The 19,905-nt window shown below is 51.2% G+C and overlaps 3 protein-coding genes across 16 annotated transcripts; 2 read left to right on the top strand and 1 right to left on the bottom strand.

Annotated features, from left to right (window-relative positions):
* Nucleotides 1–84: 84 nt before the first annotated feature.
* DPAGT1 (dolichyl-phosphate N-acetylglucosaminephosphotransferase 1) lies at nucleotides 85–7,132 on the top strand. 6 transcript variants are annotated; one of them, XM_033205430.1, is made up of 9 exons: nucleotides 85–739; nucleotides 1,101–1,221; nucleotides 1,412–1,609; nucleotides 1,819–1,965; nucleotides 4,821–4,905; nucleotides 5,272–5,460; nucleotides 5,771–5,858; nucleotides 6,025–6,219; nucleotides 6,538–7,132. In XM_033205430.1, exons 3-9 carry the CDS (start codon nucleotides 1,435–1,437, stop codon nucleotides 6,640–6,642), a joined length of 984 nt encoding a protein of 327 aa, XP_033061321.1. In that variant the 5' UTR covers nucleotides 85–739; nucleotides 1,101–1,221; nucleotides 1,412–1,434; the 3' UTR covers nucleotides 6,643–7,132. The 6 variants fall into 6 exon arrangements, with proteins under 6 accessions (XP_033061321.1, XP_033061319.1, XP_033061318.1 ...); XM_033205428.1 differs by having other exon boundaries at nucleotides 1,396–1,609; nucleotides 6,025–6,180; nucleotides 6,577–7,132; XM_033205427.1 differs by having other exon boundaries at nucleotides 1,396–1,609.
* Nucleotides 7,133–7,985: 853 nt separating this feature from the next.
* LOC117080404 (histone H2AX) lies at nucleotides 7,986–9,964 on the top strand. The gene is made up of 2 exons (XM_033205421.1): nucleotides 7,986–9,392; nucleotides 9,591–9,964. Exon 1 carries the CDS (start codon nucleotides 8,463–8,465, stop codon nucleotides 8,892–8,894), a length of 432 nt encoding a protein of 143 aa, XP_033061312.1. The 5' UTR covers nucleotides 7,986–8,462; the 3' UTR covers nucleotides 8,895–9,392; nucleotides 9,591–9,964.
* Nucleotides 9,965–10,620: 656 nt separating this feature from the next.
* On the bottom strand, nucleotides 10,621–18,936 carry HMBS (hydroxymethylbilane synthase). 9 transcript variants are annotated; one of them, XM_033205411.1, is made up of 14 exons: nucleotides 18,641–18,935; nucleotides 15,753–15,806; nucleotides 15,365–15,437; nucleotides 14,985–15,034; nucleotides 14,843–14,898; nucleotides 14,367–14,444; nucleotides 14,081–14,158; nucleotides 13,883–13,958; nucleotides 12,636–12,749; nucleotides 12,003–12,041; nucleotides 11,647–11,766; nucleotides 11,359–11,412; nucleotides 11,151–11,237; nucleotides 10,621–11,060 (listed from the first exon to the last, which is right to left on the bottom strand). In XM_033205411.1, exons 1-14 carry the CDS (start codon nucleotides 18,761–18,763, stop codon nucleotides 10,887–10,889), a joined length of 1,176 nt encoding a protein of 391 aa, XP_033061302.1. In that variant the 5' UTR covers nucleotides 18,764–18,935; the 3' UTR covers nucleotides 10,621–10,886. The 9 variants fall into 9 exon arrangements, with proteins under 9 accessions (XP_033061302.1, XP_033061304.1, XP_033061308.1 ...); XM_033205413.1 differs by having other exon boundaries at nucleotides 18,731–18,934; XM_033205417.1 differs by having other exon boundaries at nucleotides 15,753–15,882; nucleotides 18,731–18,749.
* Between the last annotated feature and the right edge of the window lie 969 nt (nucleotides 18,937–19,905).

Genomic DNA, 19,905 nt, shown 5'->3' with positions numbered 1-19,905 from the left:
GGCCCTTTAAACTTGACCTACGGAAGCGGACTGAGCTAAAACTGACGTGCAACCGGAATGTGAGCTGTATCAGACACGTGGTATAAGGAGGCATTCATCTTGGAACCGGGCAACTGGCATTTCCGCTCTGGGTAGTACATCTTTAAAATAATGTTAGGGAAGTATCCGTTCTTGGCTGCTTTTCTTTAATTGCGTTTCCAATACTCTCTCGGTGATTCTACTCTCGAACATAGGATGAAATTTAGAATCACACTTCTTTTTCACCCCCACCCCCACCTCTAGTGCCCATATTAAAAATGGCGGCTGCCGCCTTCCGCAGTGATAGTTGTTCAGCGAACAAAATCCGGGCGGAAACAGTAGGTAGGCTGGTTCAGCGGGGCAGAACCTAGGTTGCCTTAGAGAGGTTCTTTGAGGTCCCGAGGGCGGCTCAAGTCAGAGTTGTTGGGTTTTACTCAGATTGGTGTGGGAAGAGCCTGCCTGTGGGGAGCGGCCACTCCATACTGCTGAGGCCTCAGGACTGCTGCTCAGCTTGCCAGTTACCTGAAGAGGCGGCGGAGCCGGGCCCCTGACCGGTCACCATGTGGGCCTTCTCGGAATTGCCCATGCCGCTGCTGGTCAATTTGATCGTCTCGTTGCTGGGATTTGTGGCCACAGTCACCCTCATCCCAGCCTTCCGGGGCCACTTCATTGCTGCGCGCCTCTGTGGTCAGGACCTCAACAAAACCAGCCGACAACAGATGTGAGCAGCGGCACACGGGTCCGGGCAGGGGGCAAGGGCTAAGGAAGGAGTGGCTAGGGCAGGGGCGGGGACCGGGGTGCTTGACCACACGTGAAGACTCAGAACTAACCCAGGCAGCCTGGAACTCGGAGAGGTGATGAGCAGAACTTATTCGCATTGGGGAAAGGATGGGTAGGGAACCTTGGGTATATCAGGGACTTGGGTATATCAGTGGTGCTTTCCTCCCTCCGCCCCCCTCACCACTTCCCAAAATAAAAAACCAGGAATGAGAAGACCACTTTGGGTTATTGTAACACCTGCACTAGTGAGTGACCACGCCCCCTTTCCTCTTCCCCCTCGTCCCCTTGCTGCTGGGCCACAGCCCAGAATCCCAGGGAGTGATCAGCGGTGCTGTTTTCCTTATCATCCTCTTCTGCTTCATCCCTTTCCCCTTCCTGAACTGCTTTGTGAAGGAGCAGTGTAAGGCATTCCCCCACCATGAAGTAAGTGGGTTCGCGGGGGTGGTTACCTGTGGCTGGGACCTGGGAGGTACCTGAGAGAATTGGTGTTATTTGGGCTTGTGGGGAGGGGTTAAGAAATAATAAGAAAATACAAGAATTCTTAAAAGGTGAAATGGGAGCAGGCTTGAGTCATGGACCTGCCCAAGCCTCCCCCAGTTTGTGGCCCTGATAGGTGCCCTCCTTGCCATCTGCTGCATGATCTTCCTGGGCTTTGCGGATGATGTACTGAATCTGCGCTGGCGCCATAAGCTGCTGCTACCCACAGCTGCCTCACTACCTCTCCTCATGGTCTATTTCACCAACTTTGGCAACACGACCATTGTGGTGCCGAAGCCCTTCCGCCCAATTCTTGGCCTGCATCTGGACTTGGGTAGGTAGTCCTGCCACTGCTGCTCCTATGGCACCTACTTCAGGGCACCTTTCCTGGTACTTCACATTCTCCTCCAAGTGTTCCTTTTCTGTCTCTGTGTCTTCCCAGATCCTTTCTGGTAGCCCTTCATCCTATCCTCTGTCCTCACCACTTTTCTTAAATCCTCCTCCCCTAGGTGGCACTACTTTTCCTACCATCTCTCCCTTCAGGAATCCTGTACTATGTCTACATGGGGCTGCTGGCAGTGTTCTGTACCAATGCCATCAATATCCTAGCAGGAATTAATGGCCTAGAGGCTGGCCAGTCACTAGTCATTTCTGCTTCCATCATTGTCTTCAACCTGGTAGAGTTGGAAGGTAGGTGGGATTGGGGGTGGGGAGAGAGAAGTCTGAATGTTAAAGGTGTGGCCTGATATATGACTTTGGGAAATTCAGGGGAAAAAAACAATATGCGTAGTAATTATAGAAGATAAGGGCGGCTACTTACTTTGCAAATAATGCAGATTTATTGAAAGTGAGAAAGAGAAATAGCAGCCCGGTCATTTATAGCTGGATTGGCACTAATAGCTAGGCCATGATCTTCTCCCATTGAATATAAACAGTTTCACAGAACCTCATCATTACACAGGGTCATTCTGTGACCATGATGGAGGAAGACCAAAACTAGACCCCTCCCTCTATAATCCTGTTTGAGCACAGATAAAACCACAAAAACACTGAGCAACCCACAAAATGGCCAAGATCCTCTCTCTCCATTAACATGAGCCATGAGCGACTGCTGTTGCTTTCCAATAACAACTCAGTTCCTACCACCTTTTTTTTTTTTTTTTTGAGACAGGATCTCCCTCTGTCACCCAGGCTGGAAAGCAGTGGCACGATCTTAGCTCACTGCATCCTCTGACTCAAACGATCCTCCTGCCCCAGCCTCCCAGGTAGCTGGGGCTACAGGCGTGCGCCACCATACCTGGCAAATTTTTGTATTTTTTGTAGAGACAGGGTTTCACCACGTTGCCTAGGCTGATCTTGAACTCCTGGGCCGAAGTGATCTGTCAGCCTTGGCCTCCCAAAGTGCTGGGATTACACTCTTGAGCCACTGCGGCCAGCCAGTTCCTACCACTTCTTAGATAAACTTAAAATGCTTGATCATAGAATTATTGTTGTTTTCTTTTCTTTTCTTTTTTTTTTTTTTTTTTGAGACAGAGTTTCACTCTTGCCAGGCTGGAGTGCAATGGTGCGATCTCGGCTCACTGCAACCTCCGCCTCCCAGGTTCAAGCGATTCTCCTGCCTCAGCCTCCCTAGTAGCTGGGATTACAGGCATGTGCCACCACGCCCAGCTAGTTTTGTATTTTTAGTAGAGACAGGATTTCTCCATGTTAGTCAAGCTGGTCTCAAACTCCAGACCTCAGGTGATCCCGCCTCGGCCTCCCAAAGTGCTGGGATTACAGGTGTGAGCCACCGCACCCAGCCATGAATTACACCTGCTTTCTTTTTTTTTTTGAGATGGAGTCTGGTTCTGTTGCCCTGCTTTCTAACAGTACCCAGTCCAGAGCAAAACTCTACTTTCTTTTTTTTTTTTTGAGACAGGATCTCCCTCTGTCACCCAGCTGGAAAGCAGTGGCACGATCTTAGCTCACTGCATCTCTGACTCAAACGATCCTCCTGCCCCAGCCTCCCAGGTAGCTGGGGCTACAGGCGTGCGCCACCATACCTGGCAAATTTTTGTATTTTTTGTAGAGACAGGGTTTCACCACGTTGCCTAGGCTGATCTTGAACTCCTGGCCGAAGTGATCTGTCAGCCTTGGCCTCCCAAAGTGCTGGATTACACTCTTGAGCCACTGCGGCCAGCCAGTTCCTACCACTTCTTAGATAAACATTAAAATGCTTGATCATAGAATTATTGTTGTTTTCTTTTCTTTTCTTTTTTTTTTTTTTTTTGAGACAGAGTTTCACTCTTGCCCAGGCTGGAGTGCAATGGTGCGATCTCGGCTCACTGCAACCTCCGCCTCCCAGGTTCAAGCGATTCTCCTGCCTCAGCCTCCCTAGTAGCTGGGATTACAGGCATGTGCCACCACGCCCAGCTAGTTTTGTATTTTTAGTAGAGACAGGATTTCTCCATGTTAGTCAAGCTGGTCTCAACTCCAGACCTCAGGTGATCCCGCCTCGGCCTCCCAAAGTGCTGGGATTACAGGTGTGAGCCACCGCACCCAGCCATGAATTACACCTGCTTTCTTTTTTTTTTTTGAGATGGAGTCTGGTTCTGTTGCCCTGCTTTCTAACAGTACCCAGTCCAGAGCAAAACTCTACTTTCTTTTTTTTTTTTTTTTTTTTTGAGACGGAGTCTGGCTCTGTCGCCCAGGCTGGAGTGCGGTGGCCGGATCTCAGCTCACTGCAAGCTCCGCCCCCAGGTTTACGCCATTCTACTGCCTCCGCCTCCCAAGTAGCTGGGACTACAGGCGCCCGCCTCGTCGCCCGGCTAGTTTTTTGTATTCTTTAGTAGAGACGGGGTTTCACGGTATTAGCCAGGATGGTCTCGATCTCCTGACATTGTGATCCGCCCGTCTCGGCCTCCCAAAGTGCTGGGATTACAGGCTTGAGCCACCGCGCCCGGCCAACTCTACTTTCTTTTACCCTCTCCCAAAATACCCAAAACTACAAGCCCCTCCTAACACTCTCTTACTGAGACATTCCGTGGTTCCCAATGGTGTGTGGTTTCTGAAGTCTCCCTTTTTACAAGTCATTAAACCTAGCTTCGAACTATATAGATGTGTTTCTAGTGGTCTTTGGCTGATGGACATCAACAAGTGTTTATTAAAGCTAAGTACTTTTTAAACATGATCATATTTAAATCTTGTAATGGTTTTATGTGGCACATGTTATAATCAGCCCTGTTTTACAGATGAGTAAACAGACTTAGAGAAGTTAAATGTGTCATGATCAAGATCAAGGTCACAAAGCTAAGAAGTAAAGTTGGTGTCCAAACTGACATCAGAATGGGCTAAACCAAATTTAAGACAGTAACTAGTTTGGAAGGCTGCATGAAAGAGGTGGAATATTGGGAATTGCCTTGGGTGACATAAAAGGGGTATTGAGTTCTTGAAAGTGACTTGGGTGAGGTGGATGATACAGCTGTAAACAGAACTTAGACAAAAATAGGACCAAGGTATGCAGAAGTGGGTATTAATTTTCCCTTCTTTCTTCCTTGCTTCCAAAGGTGATTGTCGGGATGATCATGTCTTTTCCCTCTACTTCATGATACCCTTTTTTTTCACCACTTTGGGATTGCTGTACCACAACTGGTAAGTAGGCCTATGGATAAGGGGAAAAGAGGAAAACTACCCGAACACATGGCAAAGATGGCCCTTATCATAACCCACCTTGTGGTGGAGAGGTTAAACCTGTGCATACCTCTATGGAGTTTTTTGTGTCTTCAGTTGGTCGTATTCTGAAATTTCTCCCTACCCAGCAGTAGTTGGGGATGAGTGCGTGGAGGCCCCAGGAATAGATGAATTCAGGGCCTTGGATCCTGCAGAGTTGCTGCACAACTGGAGTCTCCTCTAAGTCAGAACTAGGGTCAGGGCTAGTCCAGTGCCCATAGGGTGTGATGTGAGAGAAAGGATGGGTAATTCCTGTTGCCACTGGCTCGGATCCTCTCCCCCACACAGGTACCCATCACAGGTGTTTGTGGGAGATACCTTCTGTTACTTTGCTGGCATGACCTTTGCCGTGGTGGGCATCTTGGGACACTTCAGCAAGACCATGCTACTATTCTTCATGCCCCAGGTGTTCAACTTCCTCTACTCACTGCCTCAGCTCCTGCATATCATCCCCTGCCCTCGCCACCGCATACCCAGGTAGCTGCTTTGGGGCTTGAAATGGACATCATAGCCTTTTCACTTGGGATATCTAATGCCAGCCTATACATTTGCTGTGCAAAGGGAGTGGGCCCAAAGAAGGGCTATTTCCATGTGAGTAACCCTTTATAACTTCCAAGCACATTTATTTGCATCATCTGATACTCACAGTGGTTCTGATAACAGCAAGCAGCAGAGCCAGAAATAGATCTCAGGTTGACTCCACATTCAGTGCTCTTCCTATTGATTAGCCACAGGGAGGAGGGTTCAAATAGTGGCCCAGTCACATGAAGCTGTCTTCCCCCCACAGACTCAATATCAAGACAGGCAAACTGGAGATGAGCTATTCCAAGTTCAAGACCAAGAGCCTCTCTTTCTTGGGCACCTTTATTTTAAAGGTAACAGGGTAACAAGGAGGTAAGGCCCTAGGCTACCATCCTGACCTTGAGGAATGGGGAACCTAGGCCTACATCAGATCCAAGGGGTCCTTGGAAGCATTAAATAGATCCACATTCCTAAAGCATAGGTATTAGCTGAGGTTCTCTTCACCTCTGGTCCCTCCAGGTGGCAGAGAGCCTCCGGCTGGTGACAGTATACCAAAGTGAGACTGGGGATGGTGAATTCACTGAATGTAACAACATGACCCTCATCAACTTGCTACTTAAAATCTTCGGGCCCATACATGAGAGAAACCTCACATTGCTCCTGCTGCTGCTGCAGGTGAGGATGGGGACTGGGTTTATACCTCCTTGTTTCCCTTTCTCTGTGATTCTTTTTTTTTTTTTTTTTTTTTTTGAGGTGGAGTCTTGCTCTGTCGCCCGGACTGGAGTGCAGTGGCCAGATCTCAGCTCACTGCAAGCTCCGCCTCCCGGTTTACGCCATTCTCCTGCCTCAGCCTCCCGAGTAGCTGGGACTACAGGCGCCCGCCACCTCGCCCGGCTAGTTTTTTGTATTTTTAGTAGAGACGGGGTTTCACCGTGTAGACCAGGATGGTCTCGACCTCCTGACCTCGTGATCCACCCGTCTCGGCCTCCCAAAGTGCTGGGATTACAGGCTTGAGCCACCGCGCCCGGCCAATTCTCTGTGATTCTTACTCCAGTCCATTTCTCCTTGCAGATCCTGGGCAGTGCCTTCACCTTCTCCATTCGATATCAGCTCGTTCGACTCTTCTATGATGTCTGAGTCCCTGGATTATTGTCCTTTACCTCACAGTCTCTAGGATTCCTGACTCAGGCTGACCTCTCTCTGGTCCCAGACTGCCTCCTTGCCCAGGCCTCTCTCACTCTTCATACTCCTCCAGATTTTGTTCTCAGCATTTTCTTTTCCCTGTGATCATTGGCATCCTGGGCGTTTCTTGCCCCCTACTGTCTACTGATTGGATTTTACTTATGACTTTCTGCAACTTGCTACTCTCCCTCTCCATCCTGTCTTTGCAGCCTCACAGGATGGGATACAGCAGTTTTTTTTGCAGTTATCCACAGTCACATTTCAGAGTCCTGACTCTCAAGGAACTACTGGTTTTTGGGATAGAACTTGGGCCAGGGCTAGGGACACAGGCTCCACAGTGACCTGTTATTTGATTGTAAATTAAGTGTTCTGATTAGTAAGAAGTAAGCAGGGGGCCACATGCTCTCAATGGAGACAATAAAGTGTTTGTCTTTTTCTTAGTGTTCCTGTAGGTATATTTCCTATATGGGCATTTTTGGGTGGATTGGGAGGGTAGGTGGGGGGACTTCCTCCAACAGGATGCCTATCTCTCTGCCCCACCAGACCCCGTCTAACAAGAAGTGAACAGAACTGAGACCAAACAGAACATATTGAATAAACATTTAAATCCTGATACTTCAGGTGGCATGGAGGGCCACAAAATTGAAGATATCCTGTTTCCTGGCATGGGGTCAAACTTTCAGAGACACTGGGTACAGTGGCTCATGCCTGTAATCCCAGCACTAAATTCAGGAGGCCAAGGCAGGAGGATTGCCTGAGCCCAGGAATTCAAGACAGCCTGGGCAACAAAACAAGACTCCGTTTCTACAAAAATAAAATAATTAGCCCACTGTGGTGGAGCATTTGTAGTACCATCTACTCGGGAGGTTGAGCAGGAAGGATCTCTTGAGCTCAGGAGTCTGAGGCTGCAGTGAGCTGAGATCACACCACTGCACTCCAGCCTGGGTGACAGCGAGCAAGACCCGGTCTATTAAAAACAAGAAAGCAGGCCGGGCGCAGTGGCTCAAGCCTGTAATCCCAGCACTTTGGGAGGTCGAGACGGGCGGATCACGAGGTCAGGAGATCGAGACCATCCTGGCTAACACGGTGAAACCCCGTCTCTACTAAAAAATACAAAAAAACTAGCCGGTCCGGCCACTGCACTCCAGCCTGGGCGACAGAGCAAGACTCCGTCTCAAAAAAAAAAAAAAAAAAAAACAAGAAAGCAAAGAAAGAAAAGGAAAACTTTAAGGGGTCTAATTTCTTCCCTTTTCCATTCTCCCTTTGTCAGGTAGGAGAAGGGAGTGTGGAGTGACCGGACCTGGAAAGGGTAGCTATAGTATTGACCCCTTTCCTTTAAAAAATCCTACGCCAGCACAGATTTCCCAGACGCTCTCTAGGTGGCCTCAGACTCCACCCCTTTTGTCTTCCGGTTCTGCTTTTCGACTGTAGTGTTTAAATCTCGCGCGCTTTACAAGGATTGGCTACATCAGCGGGTGTTTGGCAGTCTGCGTGCTACCCCTCCTCCTCGCCTTTTCTCCCCGGGCAAAAGGTTTTCAAATTCGACCAATCAGCGGGCGCGCTCCCTCAGCCGAGGCGCGACACCCAAGGGTTAACCGCAACCAACCGGAGGCGGGTATTGGAGAAAAGAGCCAATCAGGAGGGCGCAGAGGTGTGTCCTGGGGGCTTATAAAGGCGGCCTCACGGCGCGCGCGCGACAGCAGTTACACTGCGGCGGGCTTGGGTTGTGGTGTCTGCCTCTGAACCGTTGTACTTCTCGGGTCTACCTCGCTAGCATGTCGGGCCGCGGCAAGACTGGCGGCAAGGCCCGCGCCAAGGCCAAGTCGCGCTCGTCGCGCGCCGGCCTCCAGTTCCCAGTGGGCCGTGTACACCGGCTGCTGCGGAAGGGCCACTACGCCGAGCGCGTTGGCGCCGGCGCGCCGGTGTACCTGGCGGCTGTGCTGGAGTACCTCACCGCTGAGATCCTGGAGCTGGCGGGCAATGCGGCCCGCGACAACAAGAAGACGCGAATCATCCCCCGCCACCTGCAGCTGGCCATCCGCAACGACGAGGAGCTCAACAAGCTGCTGGGCGGCGTGACGATCGCCCAGGGAGGCGTCCTGCCCAACATCCAGGCCGTGCTGTTGCCCAAGAAGACCAGCGCCACCGTGGGGCCGAAGGCGCCCTCGGGCGGCAAGAAGGCCACCCAGGCCTCCCAGGAGTACTAAGAGGGCCCGCGCCGCGGCCGGCCGCCAGGCCTCCCCATGCCACCACAAAGGCCCTTTTAAGGGCCACCACCGCCCTCATGGAAAGAGCTGAGCCACTTCAGACTGCGGGGCAAGCGGGCCGCGGCTCCCGGCTCCTTTCCCCTCCCATCGCCCGCCTTTGCCGCCCGGCCTCGAGTCCCCGCCCGCCCCCCTCCTGGCCTGCCGCGTCGGCCTCGGGCCCTGCCCCATCCGCCGGCCGCCCTCCGGTAGGGCTCGAGCCCTCTGGACGCGGCTTGGGCACTCTTCGGGGACCGCCGTGGCGCGGAGGACCCGAGCCTGCCGGGGGAGGCCGGCGGCGCCGCACCTGCCCGCCTCGGCGCTCGTGACTCAGCCAGCTGCCCCATCCTGAGTCGCTAAGGGGCTGCGGGGAGGCCGCAGCACCTTCTGGAAGACTTAGCCTTCCGCTCTGACGCAGGGCCGAGGTGGGCAGTCCAGGCCGAGAGGCTGGCGGCCCTGAAGGTGAGTGAGGCCCTCGGCAGCTGCAGCCGGGGTGTCTGGTACTCCCCCGGCGTGGTGCTTAGCCCAGGACTTTCAGACGTGGCCGCTGGCCTGGAGGCTTTGGTGGGAGAGACACAATCGCTGATTTCGGTCTGGCGCCCCCTCTGCGGCCGGGACCCAGGCCTTTCACATCAGATCTCCCTCCATCTTCATTCATAGGTCTGCGCTGGGGCCGGGACGAAGCACTTAGTAACAGGCACATCTTCCTCCCGAGTGACTGCCTCCTACGAGGACATTTAGGGAAGGGCAAAGGCCTGCAGTTTGGCTTCACGGCTGGCTATGTGGACAGCAAGAGTCGTTTTCGCGGAAGCCGACTGGCAGCCAAGCCTGTCGGGCCTCCCCATTTCCCTTCCAGCAAACTCAACTCGGCAATCCAAGCACCTAGATACCAGCACAAGTCGGTTAATCCCTGTCTGGACTGAGCCTCCGTTGGCTTCCGAACTGGAATTTTGCAGCTAACCCTTCCAAGACTAGAACCTTAGGCATTGGGGAGTTTTAGATGAACTAATTTTATTAAAGGATTGTTTTTTTTTAAATGGAGCATTTGTTTTCATTTTGCAAGACAGTTGTAGGATTAGTGACTTTCTATACTTTACTGATAGTGGGGGTGGGAGGGGCCATGCAATATAAATAGGCTCTACTGTTTTTTTTTTTTTTTTTTTTTGAGACGGAGTCTAGCTCTATCGCCCAGGCTGGAGTGCAGTGGCCGGATCTCAGCTCACTGCAAGCTCCGCCTCCGGGGTTCATGCCATTCTCCTGCCTCAGCCTCCCAGGTAGCTGGGACTACAGGCGCCGCCACCTCGCCCGGCTAGTTTTTTGTAGTTTTTAGTAGAGACGGGGTTTCACCGTGTTAGCCAGGATGGTCTCGATCTCCTGACCTCGCGATCCGCCCGTCTCGGCCTCCCAAAGTGCTAGGATTACAGCCTTGAGCCACCGCGCCCGGCCAAATAGGCTCTACTGTTAACTGAAGAAGGGGCAAACCATAGGAATTTAAGATTATGGCTCTGTTTCTTGGTGTTCCTGGGAGACAATTTATTCTGTGTGAAATGAAAACTATTGAGGCAGAAGCAGAAAGGATGTACCAGGAGAACTTTGGGCAAAAGTCCCAGCCTCCGAGGTAAGGATGAAAGGGCTTTGTGTTTGTTCATATCTTCCCGCCAACCCCCCCCCACCACACACACACACACAAACACCTTCAGAGCTGGTTTATTAGTAGAGTTGGTTACATTCAAAGGCTGTGGCTTGGACTTCTCTAAAGAGATGAAGCCCCCACATACTGAGGAGGCAAGGCAGTCATCAAGGCCCCAAACTGAGGCAAATCCCCGGAAGGCTTGAAGCCTGCAGTTCAGTCTTCTGGGGTAATCACTCCCCAGAGAGCAGTGAGAATGGGGCACTGAGGGCCAGGATGTAGGCACTGGACAGCAACAACCCAGGCATCTGTGCCCCACAGACCAGTTAATGGGCATCGTTAAGCTGCCGTGCAACATCCAGGATGTTTTTGGCTCCTTTGCTCAGCAACAAGTTGGCCAGGCTGATGCCCAAGTTCTGGGCAGCCAACTGGGGCCCTCGTGGAATGTTACGAGCAGTGATGCCTACCAGCTGCGGGTCATCCTCAGGGCCATCTTCATGCTGTATGCGGGAAGGAGGTGGGAATTGGTGAGAATAAATGAGATTATATGCACTCTTGTTTATTACCCCCTCACCCTCCAGCTTTGGTACCTGGGCAGGGACATGGATGGTAGCCTGCATGGTGTCTTGTATGCTATCTGAGCCATCTAGACTCCAGACTCCTCCAGTCAGGTACAGCTGGGGAAGAAAACAGTTGCCTCAGCAGTCTGAGAGCCAACTGCTTAGAAACCTGGGATGCACAGGAAGAAATGCCACAGTCCTCCCTTCCCTGGCTTCCCATCTATTTCCCCCCACTTACTTGCCCATCCTTCATAGCTGTATGCACGGCTACTGGCACACTGCAGCCTCCTTCCTGTAATGAGAAGTTCTTGTGAGCTCCAAGGGCTCTTAACACCATCCTGTGACCACAGACCTGAGGACATCACTGAAAAGGTAACTGTGGGCTCAGACCTGGTCCTCTCCACACACAACTTTCAACAAGAATGAGTTAGCACTATATACAGAGCATTCATGTGAGAAATCGTCCCCACCACCTTTCCCAGCTCTCCAAGTCCCCAGCCCTCCATAGGTGGAGCACAGGCCCTACCAGGTGCCTCAGGAAGGCCCTTTCAGCGATGCAGCGAAGCAGAGTCTCGGGATCGTGCAGCACACCCACCAGATCCAAGATGTCCTGGTCCTTGGCTCGGACTTCCACGCCCAAGGCCCCCTGATGGAAAAACAGCCTAGGACATCAGGCCTGCTCTTTCCCCAACCAATGGTGCAAAGCATAGGACCACCTCTACTCGCTCCCCAGGGCCTTTTGGACCGGTAGCATCCCAAGGCCTGCCCCTCCCCGAGAATGCTATTCTGGGGAAGCAGATGCAGAAAGTTGTGAGACCAGCTTCTTGGTTGAGAACAAAGGGAAGGGATATGTCACCATGTGGCTTCCCTGGTCAAGTATACCTGGCCCACAGCATACATGCATTCCTCAGGGCGCAGGATCTGTGGAGGCAGAACAGGTAGTCAAAAGGGTGGACACAGGGATGTCTAAAGACACTTGGCAGTGAGATGATTCCTATCATCGAGAAAGCCTGGGTAGGCCTAAGTGTGAGTCTGGCCTCTTTTTTTTTTTTTTGGTAAATTTTCTCCATGAAGGCCTAGAGTCTGGCCTCTGATTCACAATCTTCCCAGCCTGTGGTGTTAGAGGCGGGGTGGTCAAGAAGTGAAGACAGATGGTCCTTGACTTACAATGGGGTTACATCCTGATAAACCCATTGGTAAGTTGAAAACACAAGCTGAAAATGCATTTAATATACCTAGCCTACCTTACATGTGCTCAGAACACTTAACATTAGCCTATTATAGTTGGACAAAATCATCTAACACCAAGCCTGTTTTACAATAAAGTGCTAAATATCTCATGTAATGAATACTGAAAGTAAAAAACAGAATGGCTGTATGGGTACTAACTACAGTTTCTACTGAACGTATATCACTTTCACACAATCATAAAGTCTAAAAATCCTAAATTGGGGATGACTATAAGGCAGAAAGGAGATGCAGATGAACTGGGGATAGGATAGGGGCAGCCCCTACCTGCCCCACCCGGTTGTGCCAGCCCATGCGCTGCAGGCCAGCTGTTGCCAGGATGATGGCACTGAACTCCTGCTGCTCGTCCAGCTTCCGAAGCCGGGTGTTGAGGTTTCCCCGCTGTGGAGAGTTGCTAAGGACCACAGTGTCGGGCAATCTGGGGCCTCATGAGATTCCCTCTGCCTGAGTCTGTCTTTCCTTCTCTAGCTGTCCGCCTTTCACTCATCTTCCAGCTCTCAGCTTAATGGTAACAGCTAACACTTACATCATACTTACTACATGCCAGACACTGCTCTAAAAGTACTTTCCATATGTCAGCTCATTTCATCTTCACAATGACCCTGTGAGGAAGGTAGTATTATTATCCCCACTTTACAGATAGGGAAAATGACACAGGGAGGCTAAATGACTTGCCAAGGTTACAAGACCTCTAAGAAACCTTCCCTGAACCCCCAGACTTCTGTGTTTAGATGTTCCAACTAGAAGTTTCCAGAAAATTCCCAACTTCACTTATTGGAGCACTTCGCACATACTATTTTTAAATTTAGTTTTATGAAATGTACTACATATTCATTGTAAAAGTCAAAACAATATAGTAGCATATAAAAATGGAAGTACTGGCCAGGCGTGGTGGCTCAAGCCTGTAATCCCAGCCCTTTGGGAGGCCAAGGCTGGTGGATCACCTGAGGTCAGGAGTTTGAGACTAGCCTGACCAACATGGTGAAACCCCATCTCTACTAAAAATACAAAAATTAGCCAGGTGTGGTAGCAGGTACCTGTAATCCCCACTACTTGGGAGGCTGAGGCAGAAGGATTGCTTGAACTCAGGAGGCAGAGGTTGCAGTGAGCCTAGATTGCGCCACTGCACTCCAGCCTGGGCAACAGAGTGAGACTCTGCCTCAAAAAATAAAAATAAAAAATAAAAAATAAGGAAGTACTCCCTATCCCTCCAGAAGTAGTCACTGTTCAGTATAACTACATTATCCCTAAGTAAAAAGTAAACTCTACATATGCAGGGGAACGTTTATCTTGCTCACCATTATCCCCAATGCCTTGCACTCCAAACACTTGTCTGGGACTAAGAAAACATTAGACTATAAATGAGTGGACGGATGCGTGGATGGAAGGACAGACAGGCCACTAACCCCACAGGCTGCTTGCTGGAAGCCCCTTCCACTCTCAGGACTCCCAGAGCCCTCTAGACCTTGCCTTTTTCCTTGGCTGCTGCCCCCATCACTCTTCTAAAAGGATACAATACTCCGGAACTCCAGATGTGAGAACTTTCTCTGCAGCTGGGCCGCTCTCCGCAAGGAGCTGGTTCCCACCACACTGTCCAGAGAGAGGTTACAATAAGATTTTAACTCTAGGCGGTCACTGTTCCTTTCCTCCTCCTCCCATCCCTGCATCTTCTGGGCACATCCCACCAAGCTGCCTATCCAGGCCCCACTTACCTCTTCTCTGGCAAGGTTTCTAGGGTCTTCCCAACAAATTTTGGGTGAAAGACAACAGCATCATGGGGGTTTTCCCGTCTGGAGGAGGAGGGAAGGACATAGAATGAAGAAATTTAAGTTCAGATCACCACCAACTCACGGGTATTTCCTGAGCTTTCTGCCACCAGTCAACACTCCTCAGGGCAGAGGAGATAACCCTGGAGCAGAGGGTCAGATCCCAAAGGGAAAGGCAAAGTTTCACCTGATGCCTACCCCTGCCCAAGCCCCTTACTTGCAAAACTCTTACTTGCAGATGGCTCCGATGGTAAAGCCAGGAGGAAGCACTGTGGGCAGGTCCTTCAAGGAGTGAACAACCAGGTCCACTCTACAGAGATGGGAGATGGGGGTGAAGAGAAAGGGAATGAGCAGCCAGCCTTCACCCCTTCTCCACCCACCCCTGCCTCCACTTCAGTGGTGGAGCCTAGGGCAGTTCAGGAAGCATGCCTTCCCAAAATCTCAGGAGCATGAAACCTGCCCTCCTCTCACTCTCCCTCCTACCCTCCCTCCCCCAGCCATTCTTGCAGTCCAGGCAGCCAGCTGGCTCAGAACCAGACTCTCTCCTTTTCTGAAGCCTGAAAAAACCCACCTATGCGCCACCTTCAGCCTCTCTGAGGGTTTAAGCCCAGCAGCCTATCTGACACCCGGGGTCCCAGCAAGAGACCTAGCATACTAGGTTCCCAGCAAGAGACTGGGAGGGCACCACACTCTCCTATCTTTACTTACTCATTCTTCTCCAGGGCATGTTCAAGCTCCTTAGTAAACAGGCTCTTCTCTCCAATCTGCCGGACAAGAAAGAGCCTGAGTGAATCCCTTCAGGGAAGGAAAGAAGAGTGGGGACAAGAACTGGGGAGGAAGATGTTGTTACCTTAGAGAGTGCAGTATCAAGAATCTTGTCCCCTGTGGTGGACATAGCAACTGAGGAGAGAGTCAATCAATCAGGCGCTCATTATTGATCAGCACTTACTGAGCCCAGCACTGTGCTACGATTCATGATGAGGACAGAGGCACATAATCCCTGGTCCCTGCCCTCTGAGTATATACGATCAAGCAGGAAGACCAGAAACACTCATAAAAAGACCCAAAGCTCAAGATGTTAAATGCCAGGCTAACCCAGGTAGTCAGAGCTGGAGGTATTCAGAGGAAAGCACCTCTGGCTTAGCTATAGGCAAAGCCAGAAATGCTGTGTTCTCCCTTCTCGGGGTACTAGGCTTCCCATTAGCTTCCACTCCTTTCCAGAAAACTCACTGATTTCAAACTGCAGGCCGGGGTACAAGGCTTTCAGTGTTGCCACCACACTGTCCGTCTGTATGCGAGCAAGCTGTGGGTAGAGATTTGGATTAGTCCTGCCCTTCCCAGCCACTGCTCAGACTCTTATAGGTTAGGCACATGCTGAAGGGACTGGAATTTCCATCTGAGAATGAGAAGGGGCTTGGGAGCCCTCTGTACTCCAACAATTTTCCCAGCCTAGGGACGATCTTGCCATAGAATGTAATCTGCCATTCGCCAGGGAACTTAATGCCCAGCCACCATCTCCTCCATACTAGGAATTAAGCCTCTGAGTCCCCCAATGTGTGATGCTGTGAGCATTACAACTGTTCTGACAAACCTCTTCCACCCGGGCTCCTGCACCCACCTGGCTCTTGCGGGTACCCACGCGAATCACTCTCATCTTTGGGCTGTTTTCTTCCTGCAGAAAAAGTCCCCAGGTCACAGTCCCCTCTGTTCCTTGTGTTTCTCAACACCTTGTCCAAGAACCAGAATCACTGGCTTGGAAGAAAGGAACTTCAGAACCTGGCCTGTGGCTAGCTGGGGCTCAGAGTGGGGAAATACTCCAAGGCTGGTCCCTTTCACCTTCCTCAGTACCTTCTGCCCTCCTCAGGGATCCAGAGAAGCAGAGACTAGAGGGAGGCAACAGTAGGACCTGCTGTTGCTGCCACTGCAGTAACCAGGACACTGAGCCCTGAAGCCCACCTTGGCCAAGGAAGTTGTCAGTAGGAGTGCTGTGCACAGCCGGGTGGATAAAGAGATAAGGCCCATCAGCCTGGCTACAGGAAGGGTGGGGCCTGCAGCTGGCAGGGGCAGGGCAGCCAGGACCACACTGGGAAACCTGTGCTGAGTCACTGGAGGATAGATTCATTATCTACAACAGAAGAGGCACTTGAGAAAATTTCAGTGCCATCCAGATGCCACATGGAGTAGACTAGAGTCTAACAGCAGCAAGCTGCCACCTTCTCCAGCAAGAGGCCCAGATGTCTGGCTGCAAAAGAACTCAAGAGGATGAAGATCCCACAGCGGGGAAAGCTGACAGTATTAACGGTCACTTAATCTGGCTGGACTGCATGCATTAAGGACTGAGGTCAACAGATCTGATGTACAGTCCTGCTCAGCCTTTTGGCTGGGTGACCTTGGGTACATTGGCTGGACTCAGGTTTCTTCTGCCTCAGATGTTCCATAAGACTAGGAGGCTGTACTGCCTAAAGTTTGTTCACCTAGAGTGTTGCCTCCAGTTTCACCAAGAAGGAAACACTGGGAGGCCAGAGCCCAAGTCAAGAACTCAAGAGGACACGCCTCTTCCTCCTGCCAGAGTACCTTGGACAAAAGTATTCACTGCCAAGCAGGTAGAACTGAATTCTACAGTCTAAGACAGACGTCTCATTTCTCTTTTTTTTTTTTTTTTTTGAGCTGGAGTCTTACTCTTTTGCCCAGGCTGGAGTGCAGTGGCATGATCTAGGCTCACTGCAACCTCTACCCACCAGGTTCAAGCTAAAGGCATGCACCACCATACCCAGCTAATTCTTGCATTTTTAGTAGAGATGGGGTTTCACTATGTTGGCCAGGCTGGTCTCAAACTCCTGACCTTATGATCCTCCTGCCCCAGCCTCCCACAGCACTGGGATTACAGGCCTGAGCCACCACGTCCAGCCTGATTCCATTTCTTTCTACATCAGACAGTAGCCACTGTAGATACTGATACTGTCAACAGTCGACATTCCCTGATATGGGAAGTTCATCCTATGGAGTTCCTTTTTTTTTTTTTCTTTGAGACAGTCTCCCTCTGTCGCCTAGGCTGGAGTGCAGTGGCACATTCTCAGCTCACTGCAACCTCCACCTCCCAGGTTCAAGCGATTCTCCTGTCTCAGCCTCCCAAGTAGCTGGGATTACAGGTGTATGCTGCCACACCAGCTAATTTTTTGTATTTTTAGTAGAAACGGGGTTTCACCATGTTCCCTAGGCTGGTCTCGAACTCCTGAGCTCAGGCAATCCACCTGCCTTGGCCTCCCAAAGTGCTAGGATTACAGGCATGAGCCACTGTGCCCGGCCTAATTTTTATATTTTTAGTAGAGACGGGGTTTCACCATGTTGGCCAGAGTGCTATGGAGTTCTTTTGCACCCAAACATCTGGGGTCTCTATTGCAGGAGCAGGTGACAGTTTGCTGCCCTCAGACTCTGGTCTACTCCATGTGATCACGCCAGTTAATTAACCCTGGGAGACCCTTTGCAAATTAGGGTAGGCTTGAAATACTAAACGTGGCCACCAAAATTCTGGGCCACAGGGAGCTCACAGAAAGGACTCTAAGGTCCCAGAACTACCAGGTTCAAACAATTCCTTAAGTTCATTGAATGTGCACAGCATATTCAAGTCAAACCGTTTCATTAAAAAATAAAACATTGAGCACTTCTATGTTGAAGCTATTGCTTCTGCATATTGTTGTCCTCTCAACAATCCTATCAGGTAGACAAGACAGGCACCTTTGGGACCATGTTACAGAAGCAACGGGTGGCACCAAGGCATGAGGTGACTTGCCCAGGGTCACAGAGATAATAACCGAGAAAGAGTTGGGGCTACAATTCAGATCTTCCTACTTCTAGTCCAGGGCTCCGGAATGACTGCAGGAGCAAAGATCCCAGCCCTCACCAACTGGCTGGACAGGGGGAGATTAGCAGCTCCCCATCTCTTTCTTATCTCAACCTGACAGTGGCCTCCACCAACTCTGCAGTTTGTGCACAAGCCCAGGGCTCAGCAAGCAGGCTTGTAAATGGGAAGGCCCACAGCGGCCTCCCACCCACGGTAGTAATTCAGTAGGTGTGTCTCAGCTGGGGACTTGGAGAGTTGGTTGTGGCTGGGAGACCACTGTAATACAAAAATAAGGCGCACTTTTAAGACGTTTGTGTGCAGTTCGGAGGCTTGGCTTATGCTCTCTCCTCTGAATCAAAAGTGGAACGTGTCTTCCCAAAGGGGCCGCATCTGCATTCGCCTCGGCCCAGCCTCGAAAGAAAGGATCCTGTCTGTGTAGACGAACGTTCGCGGTCTGGGTCACTAAATCTACAGCCGTGCATCCCAGGCCTGATGGGAATCCCACCCAGATGCCCGCAGGGACCGGGGTTATGTTCCAGACAATCCTTCCACTCTTAACCCAGCACCACCGCTCTCTTGATTTCCCCATTCCTTCCGGAGCGCAACCGAGCTACTGGCCCTTTAAAAACTATTCGGACCAAAAAAAAAAAAAAAGCCGTTCTGACCAATAGCGACTGAGGATGGCAACCTGGGGCCAATTGCTGCACGGCTCGTCCAGAAGCCCAAAGTGTGCTGGTCACCGGCGCAGCACTCACCGCCGTTGCAGCCGCATTGCCGTTACCAGACATGGCTCCGCTTAGGAAGTAGGCTGTGTTTGGGTGCCGCTAAGGTCCCCCAGCCCCGGGAAGCCGGGGACTCCGGCCGGCGAGTACCGGGGGCACGTGGGGCCCGAGCTCGTCCTACAGTCTGACTCCTGGTCTCCGCAGGGCCTCACGTCACTTCCGGCGCCCTCCCTCGAAGGGGAGGTCCCTCCCTCTGGGCGGGAATTGGAACGTTGCGACAGAGTGGACCTCCTCATTCGACCTCCCCATTCCCCAGCTGTGGCATGAGCAGCTTCTATGGCACTTCCTTTGCTCTGTTCAAACTTAGCTTTGCTACATCCCTGAAGTAGGCAGCATTTTTCTTTTTGATACAGGGTCTCACTGTGTCCCCAGACTAGAGAGCAGTGGCATGACCACGGGTCACTGCAGCTTTGACCTCCCGGCTTCAGCGATCCCACCACCTCAGCCTCCCAAGTAGCTGGGACTACAGGTGCACAGCACCACGTCCGGCTAATTTCTAGATTTTTTGTAGAGACAGCAGGGAGGTGGTCTATGTTGCCCAGGCTGGTCTCAAACTCCTGGACTCAAGCAATTATCTCACCTTGGCCTCCTAAAACGCTGGGATTATAGGCGTCAGCCACTGGCCCAACCAGCATTTCAATTCTTAAGATGAGAAAACTGGTTCAGAGAGATTAAAGGTCATGCCTAAAGACAAGTAACTGAAGTGGGAGCACAAACGCTACATACTTGTAGTGAGAAAAGAGCTTATTAGGAAAAGTACTTTCCCATGAACATAATTAACAATCATGATTAATAATCACCCAGCTGGTTGCAGTGGCTCACACCTATATTCCCAGCACTTTAGGAAGCCAAGGCAAGAAGACTGCTTGAGCCCAGGAGTTTGAGACCACCCTGGGCAACATGGTGAAAACCTCATCTCTACAAAAAATACAAAAATAGCCAGGTGTGGTGGCACACACCTGTAGTCCCAGCTACTCAGGAGGCTGAGGTGTGAGGATCGCTTGAGCCCAGGAAGTCGAGGCAGCTGTGAGCTGTGGTGGTGCCACTGCACTCTCGCCTGGATGACAGAGTGAGACCCCCCCCTTTTTTATTTTTATTTTTATTTATTTATTTTTTTGAGACAGAGTCTCGCTCTGTTGCCCAGGCTA

The sequence above is a fragment of the Trachypithecus francoisi genome, unplaced genomic scaffold (genome assembly GCF_009764315.1).
Source record: "Trachypithecus francoisi isolate TF-2019V2 unplaced genomic scaffold, Tfra_2.0 Lachesis_group8, whole genome shotgun sequence".
Lineage (NCBI taxonomy): Eukaryota > Metazoa > Chordata > Mammalia > Primates > Cercopithecidae > Trachypithecus > Trachypithecus francoisi.
This window is presented reverse-complemented; position numbering and strand designations above follow the sequence as displayed.

Excerpts from the sequence above, each read along its gene's own strand:
- DPAGT1 (XM_033205427.1), top strand. The coding sequence starts at position 579 with ATGTGGGCCTTCTCGGAATTGCCCATGCCGCTGCTGGTCAATTTGATC. Across the intron at positions 4,906-5,271 it reads GGATTGCTGTACCACAACTG|GTACCCATCACAGGTGTTTG; the intron begins GTAAGTAGGCCT and ends TCCCCCACACAG. Across the intron at positions 5,859-6,024 it reads TGGGCACCTTTATTTTAAAG|GTGGCAGAGAGCCTCCGGCT; the intron begins GTAACAGGGTAA and ends TGGTCCCTCCAG.
- LOC117080404 (XM_033205421.1), top strand. The coding sequence starts at position 8,463 with ATGTCGGGCCGCGGCAAGACTGGCGGCAAGGCCCGCGCCAAGGCCAAG.
- HMBS (XM_033205411.1), bottom strand. The coding sequence starts at position 18,763 with ATGTCTGGTAACGGCAATGCGGCTGCAACGGCGGTGAGTGCTGCGCCG. Across the intron at positions 15,035-15,364 it reads CGGCCTGCAGTTTGAAATCA|TTGCTATGTCCACCACAGGG; the intron begins GTGAGTTTTCTG and ends CTCTCTCCTCAG. Across the intron at positions 12,042-12,635 it reads GGCACAACCGGGTGGGGCAG|ATCCTGCGCCCTGAGGAATG; the intron begins GTAGGGGCTGCC and ends CTGCCTCCACAG.